Source organism: Equus quagga, chromosome 11, assembly GCF_021613505.1.
Source record: "Equus quagga isolate Etosha38 chromosome 11, UCLA_HA_Equagga_1.0, whole genome shotgun sequence".
Taxonomy (NCBI): Eukaryota; Metazoa; Chordata; class Mammalia; order Perissodactyla; family Equidae; genus Equus; species Equus quagga.
The window spans coordinates 32,273,685-32,281,408 of NC_060277.1; the positions used below are offsets into that span (position 1 = coordinate 32,273,685).

Below are 7,724 nucleotides of genomic sequence, written 5' to 3' on the forward strand. Positions count from 1 at the left end.
GGATTTATAAGGTAATTAACATCTTGACTTGCAAATGCAGGTATTAAAATAAAGAAACTTCTAAACCATATCGTTTTTCTTCCAATGGAACTTACTTTTGAGCAAGACTTGGAAAAAGTATGACAGGCTTAAAGTCTGATTGTTCAATTTCTGTTGAACCCAAAATTGGCACAAAAAACTATTTAAATATTCATAATAAGTGCCTACCTTTCTAACTAAATTACCATCAAAATTATGAATAAAAACAATATATTTAAATCAAAACAAGGCTTCCCTTAGCAACAACAGATTTCTAACATAGTATACATTGATTTCAAGCCAGGTTTTAGATGTGATGAAAAATTAGAACATTGTTATAATTAGTTCAGGGAGAACGCTGAAGTAAACTTACTTAATTTATTTGCATAAATTGCCCGTTCTGTTATCTTTAAAACCAAATGCAAATTGGCTCAGTCTGATATGATGATGGTTATTTGGCTCAAAAGTGCTTCAATTTGCAGAGCAATCTGCTGTCGGCTCTGCAGTGAGGCGATCCCAGGTAACATACAAATCCTGAATTATTCCAGAAATTAGTATGTTTAAAGCATCAATTTAAGTGCTAATTGCAGTAGTAATGAGAAAAAGCAGTACGACTGTGAGATTTGCATCTTCCACCCCATCAGTATGCCTGGAACGGCTGCTGACTGGCAGAGGATTTGGCTGCTAATTAAATAATTGTATGCATGGCAGTGCTCTTGCCTGATTCAATAGATGAAGATTAATCCTCAGATAAATATGTTTGGCTGGTATTGAAATGTCTTAGCAGTTTCTTTAAAAATAGCTCGTGTTTTATATACATATATGTATGTGTGTGTGTTTGTGTGTATACACACACCCAACAAATATATGTGTACCCACTGAGGATGAAAAATAATATTAACTGCTACAAAAAAGATTACATACATTTAAAAACGAGATCTGACTTTTGGGGGCTTTGTAAAGTTAAATCCCAACAAGTTGCTAATAACTGAAAACATATTGGTAACTAATTTAATGGTACTAGTAAAGAAACATATGAAGTCTTGCTTCGTGTGATAAGTGTTACTTTGCCTCACAAAGTTAGATGCTTTGCAGAAATGGTTTATTTAAGTGTCTCCTTGATCACTTTTCCACTCTGGCCAGCCTTAGAAGAACATCAAGCGGTGCAGCTTCTGTGCTCCATAGCTCTTGGATCCAGCAGGAGATAGGCTGTCATCTGTTACCTTGAAGCACAGTGTAGACCATTCTGTGGCTTGACCATTTCAGGGTCTATGCCACACATAATGTAAAATTCACAAGACAGGTTATAGGATTGGAGTTGCATTGAAATTTTGCACTGGATTTACATTTTTTGAGTTCCTAAGGGGCCGTTGGATTCATCATGGCTGCTTCATTTCAATTAGATATCCTCAGCGGCACTAAAGTCTTAGCAAACATGAAATCAGAGCCTATAAGGTAATCTATGGTACGTATTAAAGAAAAAAAGGGAAAACCAAAATTAAAGTATTCATATACTTTTAAAAACGAACTTAGGAGTAACAACTGGTAAAATAACCAACATGCTGAGAAGTTTTCTTGACTGATAGTGATAGCGCCACATAATTGTAAATGATAGAAAAAGGTGACCCTTGGTTATCTGAGAACATCAAGTTTGTTTTGTATACATCCTTTCTGTAGACAGGAATTCATTCATTCTTTCAGTCATTCATTCAGTGATGATGAGCAGTTACTATTTCATGCTGATTTCTCACAAATATCTTTCAATTTAAAGAACAAGAATAAAACTGGTTAAAAATTTTCTACCCCTTTAGTATGTGTCATTTTAACTGGTATTCTCAACATGACAATGCCAAAAATACATATTTATTTCTAGAGGGAACCCTAGACTTATGAGGTTCCTAATGATAGCGACATAGGAAATATTTTTTTTTTCAGAATAAATTTGAAATGTGGACAAAAAAACATTTTGCATAGTAAGTGGTCACTGGATTAGGCTGGCTGACATCAACAATTGCATCACATTTTTTTTCAAGTTACCCTTACATCCCCAAGTAATGCTCTCCACCTTAACAGTCACATAAATATTAGAATAGACGCTTCTCTAAAACAAACCAGTTCAACAACAAACATTCTTAAACTTATTTTTTAATATAGTCAGTAGTCACTCAATTTCTAGCAGGAATTTATAGTAAAGTGGTCTCAAGTTTGATAATTCATTTTCTTTTTAGTTGCTTTGAAAGGAATTTAAACTACAAAGATTAAAAGCACAGTATTTTTGCACACAAGTGAGTACAAGAAAAACAGAGAAATCTGGATAAGAGCTGTGGATTGTGTCAATTTTGATATCCTGGTCTTAAAATTGTCCTTCAGTTTTGAGAAATGCTATCATTGGGGGAAACCGGGGCAGTGGTGCATTGGATCTCTCCATCTTGTTTCTTACGACTGCACTGAATCCGGAATTAATCTTAAAACAAAGAGGTTGATTTTTTTTTTTTAAGCACGCTATTCCTTAGTTGATCACTGCATTTCACATTAGCCATTCCTTTATGATCTTTTCTTTCTTTTTTTATCCAGGCATGGAATTTCTTATCTCGCTTACCGGTGATAGATGTTGGCTTAAGTGTTAAAGGCTGGTGGGATGACTCAGTGGAAGGACACGGTGAACTCGCCATCACAACTCTGACTTCAGACAAGCGAGATGACAACAGGTGGATCAGATTGCATGCTGATCAGGAGTATGTGCTTCAAGTCAGCTTGCAGAGAGTCCACGCTGGGTTCCACAAGGTAGAGTGTTTGGTTTCCATTCTCAAATGCTTCACACCAGATACCAGCATGCAGCACCACACATATCTTTTCTATTACTAATGTGTCCGTGTCATTCATGAATCCCGCTTTCTCAACTGGCCTTAAACAGCAAAAGTCAGTCTTCTGAAATTAGTCAGTTCTCCTCATGTGCCATTTTTCAATCCCAGAATATTGACCTCACATGATAATAAATTGCCTGGAGCACTGTTCTCAAAATATGGTCTATAGACTCTGTCCAGCGGAATTTCCTGGAGGGCCTTTGAGAGTGCAGCCTCCTTGGCCCTACCCCAGACTGAGTGCATCTGAATTTCAGGGGGAGGGACCTCAAAATCTATACTTTCACCCAGCACCCCAAAAGATTTTTAAGGACATTGAAGTTTGAGAAGCATGGCCCTACCAGCACTTTGGTATAAAGGAACCACATTGTGTGGACGTGGATGAGAACCAAGCTTTACCTCTTAGCTCCATGAATTTCAGCAAGACACCAAGCTTTTCTGCACCTCAGCGGCCACATCATCCTGCTTCCTTCATTCTAATGCATCTGAGAGAGCTTTGTCGGTGTTCATACAGACCGAAAGTTCACAGTATTTTTATTTTAAATTACTCTGCTCTTTTCTGTTGCCTGTAACACCAAAATTGATTGTTTGGCCCTCTAAGACTATTACTGCACCAGCGTGTGGGCAAATTGGGTTTTACTACCACAATAATCGAAATAGAGATTTGTCTTCTCTTTAGCCCAGTGGCGTGAGGGACATTCCCTGCCTAGAATAAGCCCTCAGGAGAGAGGACTGTCCCCTCAGTTTGCACATACAAAATGCTCCCTGGCTTTCTCTTGTGGCGACGTCTTTTCAGTACTGTGCCTTCAAGGCCCACCTCCTCTGGTTTCTGATTCTGAAAGCCAGTCAATGAAAGTAGGAACTGACTGGCCTCTGGCATTTCAGAGGCTTTAATATGAATGTTTTTAGGTGACTTAATGTATCCCTACTTACAAAGAATAGTCATCATCATCAGACAGATAAAATCATGGGAAAACTAAGATTTTTTTATCTTAACATTACTGCTTGAAAATTAAATTCAGTCCTGCTAGAAAAACTAAATTTGGTTTCTAAATGCTGTAAAAATACATTACTCTCTGACCTTTCTTTTGAAATGCCTTAAGTGAAACATCTCCCTCCAGAATATCGAGTGAAGTCTGATTGAGAACATGTCATTATTAGTACCTGTCACTCTTAGTACATTTTATGCCATAAAGTCATTGTCTTAAAGATTCACTAGAATAATCTTCTGTTTTGTAAAATCAATCTAAAATAAACACTTCAAATGCTGTCGTTAGGGTGGTATCTAGTTTTGGATTGTGGTGATTAATATATTTTACAAATTGCTTGGCTTACAATTTCCCATTCCTCAGAGAAAGGACTTTTTAATATTACCTAGAATATGTGCTTTTTTATGTGAGTTTTATTTTTGGGTGGGGGGAAGGTGTTTATATGCTGTGGTGCCTATTATCTTGAGGTCGAGAGTCTAGTCTTGACTTTCCCCCTTTTTCCCCCTAAGTATCAGTTTCTGGTGAATTAGGCTTTGGAAAATTTGGTTAACATGGTTATATCTCAGTTTATTCATCTGCAAGTGGGGTATAAATATCATTTATAAGAATGGTGTGAGAATTTACTAATTCATTGCAAAGACTCTGGGCTTTCTGTTCTAACTGAGCCAAAATATTCTGGTGGTTATGGCTGCAAATTAGTGTCTGTAATGTGCTTTGAGGATCTTTAAAAAAGGTAAGCGATAGCATATCAAAGACACCAAACCAGAAAATTAGAAACATCCCAGATAGATATACTGATCCAGGTAGATTTATGGCCTTCACGTAAGACAACGTAGCTTTTTAACCACAACCCAGTGGTGTAGAAAGTCTAGACATTATTAATGCTTTTTTTTTTCTGATTTACAGGGAAAGCAAGACAGCCATGCAGTCACCCCTCGATTCCCCAAACTAAAAGATGAAGGATGGTTTTTGATATTAGGAGAAGTGGATAAGAGAGAACTGATTGCTTTAAAAAGAGTAGGATATATTCGAAATCATCACGTAGTTTCCATCTCTTTTTATACCCCTGAAGTGCCTGGAAGGTAAGCAGAATCTTGCCAGCAAAGTTCTGAAAGAATTAAGTGTGGCTGTCATTAGAAAGGTGGTTTTCCACTTTTGTTCTATTTCGTCCTTTAGGTATATCTACACGCTGTATTTCATGAGTGACTGCTACCTTGGCCTGGACCAGCAATATGACATTCATCTCAATGTCACACCCGCGAGCATTTCCGCACAGGTCAACGAGGAAGTCTCTGATGCCTTGACTGACCTGAAAGTGCAGTAACCTGACCCCAACAATCCGCTTGAAAGAAGTGCTTGAGAAGTCTGGCTGTTCAGTCCTCTGGACCAAGTCAGATTACTTGATGTTTGCCTAGGTGGAATCAACTTCTAACCTCAGGACACCGGGGGAATGGCCGGTGGCTGCAGTACTGACTTCAGCAACACAAAGTTAGCCGCAGTGGCCTTTTAACAAATGTTGCCTTTTATAACATTGTCTTCATGAGTTTCTTGATATGTAAAGTGGATACACGTGTAGGAGAATCTATTTGTGTATGTTGAGATGATATTTAGGAATTACCAAATTTTACATTTTACGTCTCACAATGTACTGTTTACAAGAATATTGGCTTCTTTTTTTCTAAGGAAAACTACGCTGAGGTATGACAGTGTTAGAATTTGTTGTAACAGATTTCTAACCCTGCAGCATAAAATATGTAAGATAAACATGTATGGTGGCACACAGTGTGTCTTGTTAGCAAAATTTGTACTTTGATCACATGCAGAAATAGTTTCAGGAATTTCTTATAGTCATAAATGTTAATAATATATGATATAAAACTACATTACAGAGCCCAATGATGATAAGAAAAGAAAATGGAATATGCTGATCTTAGAAAATGTAGATACTGTAACTGGTGGAAATAAAATATTTAGAGAGCCACTTCAAGTCAAGCTGACTGAATTATTCTTCCTGCTTCCCTTCCCATTATATCCTCTCTTACTCTTCTATTCTTTTTTTCACTCCTTTCTCCTTCAAGACTTCACTTCCATTCTCTTTCTGATCTATTTATTACCCAGGGAGAGAAGTGCAGTCTAATTGGTGTTGTAACATGTACGGACCATATGGTACGGTTCTTTGCCATTAGGCTCTCTAGGACAGGTCTGAGGCAAACAAAATTTTTGACCCCTACAGGTAGGTTTTTACCTGTGATAAAGGAAATTTCTCTGCAGTAATCCCCCTTATCTGCAGTCAACTGTAGTCCAAAACTATTAAATGGAAAATTCCAGAAATAAACAATCCATAAGTTTTAAATTGCCTGCCATTCTGAGTAGCGTGATGAAATCTCATGTCATCCCAGCCAGGACGTGAATCATCCCTTTGTCCACTGTACCCACACTGCATACTCTACCCCACCGTCAGTCACTCAGTAGCCGTCTCGGTTATCAGACGGACTGTTGTGGTATCACAGTTTGTGTCCAAGTAACCCTTATTCTATTTAATAACGGCCCCAAAGTGCAAGAGTGTTGATGCTGGCAATTCGGATAGGCCAAAGGGAAGCCGTGAAGTGCTTCCTTTAAGTGAAACAGTGAGAGTTCTCTACTCTATAAGGAAAAGAAAAAAAGAATTATATGCTGAGGTTACTAAGATCTCCAGTAACTTTTATTATGGTATATTGTTATAATTGTATATTTTATTATTAGTTATTGTTGTTAATCTCTTACTGTGCCTAATTTATGAATTAAGCTTTATCATAGGGGTGTATGTATAAGAAAAACATAGTGTATATAGGGTTTGGTTCTATCTGTGGTTTCAGGCATCCATTGGGGGTCTTGGAATGCATGCCCCGCAGATAAGGGGGGACTACTCTGTGTCCAAACAATGTGGGACCCCAGGCATTCACTCCCCAAATTAAATCTAAGTAACTAATGTAAGCACACCAAGCACTGTGGACATGAGGTGCCTGAAGTGCTCTAGTCTCTGAAGTTTCCTTCATATAAAGAGTTTTTTCTGCTTTTCTTTTGGCATTTTATTTCCCAATTGAAATTCATATCTTAACCACTGTTTCAGTGAAATTAAAAGAAAAGGAAGATTATGTATAGACAAACGATCACCAGTCCATATAGGAACCTGAGGTGCATCGGCCTCGTTGTCTTCGTGTTCGTCAGCATCCTTCCATTTTGTTAGAGAGCAGATAGGTGCGGGGAGGTGGGAAATCTCCTTCACTGGGCATGTGACACAGGACGTAGGAGCAATAAGGAAGAATTTCTGTTACATCCATTACAGAGAGGAAAAATAATGTGACTAATTAAAATTAATTTGAAAATTAAAAGTGATTAGTTCACAATAAGCTGCAGAAGACACTAGTAAGGCAAGGTGCTTTTAGATAGAAAAGTTAATCTTTCTCCAATGTGTGACCAATGCTATTTGTCTACGACTTTATCGTCATTCATTACTCAACCAAAATGTTGGTGTTAAGCATGCATTGTAACAAGACGTGCCAACAAAGTCAGATTAATACTACTATTTTCAGAGTTGTAAATCATTAACTTCTCATAACGTTTAGTGGCCAGTAGTTTCACCAATATTTCAAATTATTCCAAATCCTAATTACTGAGGGAATTTATTTATCCTCCTAAAATTTTTTAAGGGGATTTTGTTTTCTTGGGGAGAAAAATTATGATGAACAGATTTCAGTGGGCTGGATTAAAAAGTACTCTCTTAACTGGAGTACCCACAGCCCACTTCACCTCTCAGACCATGAAGCTCAGACCATGTGCTGGCTACTACCTTGTGCAACTCTGATTTCATGGTGTG

General features: G+C 37.6%; 1 protein-coding gene across 2 annotated transcripts in view; it reads left to right on the forward strand.

The window, feature by feature from the left end:
• Positions 1-7,421, forward strand: part of ASCC3 (activating signal cointegrator 1 complex subunit 3) — a 323,391-nt gene extending 315,970 nt beyond the window's left edge. The window contains exons 40-42 of one of the 2 annotated variants that reach the window (XM_046674951.1): positions 2,593-2,802; positions 4,775-4,950; positions 5,045-7,421. In XM_046674951.1, the coding sequence (XP_046530907.1) occupies positions 2,593-2,802; positions 4,775-4,950; positions 5,045-5,192 (534 nt within the window). In that variant the 3' untranslated portion in view covers positions 5,193-7,421. The remainder of the gene's footprint in view (positions 1-2,592; positions 2,803-4,774; positions 4,951-5,044) is intronic. The other variant, XM_046674950.1, reaches the window with a different exon arrangement.
• Positions 7,422-7,724: the final 303 nt, after the last annotated feature.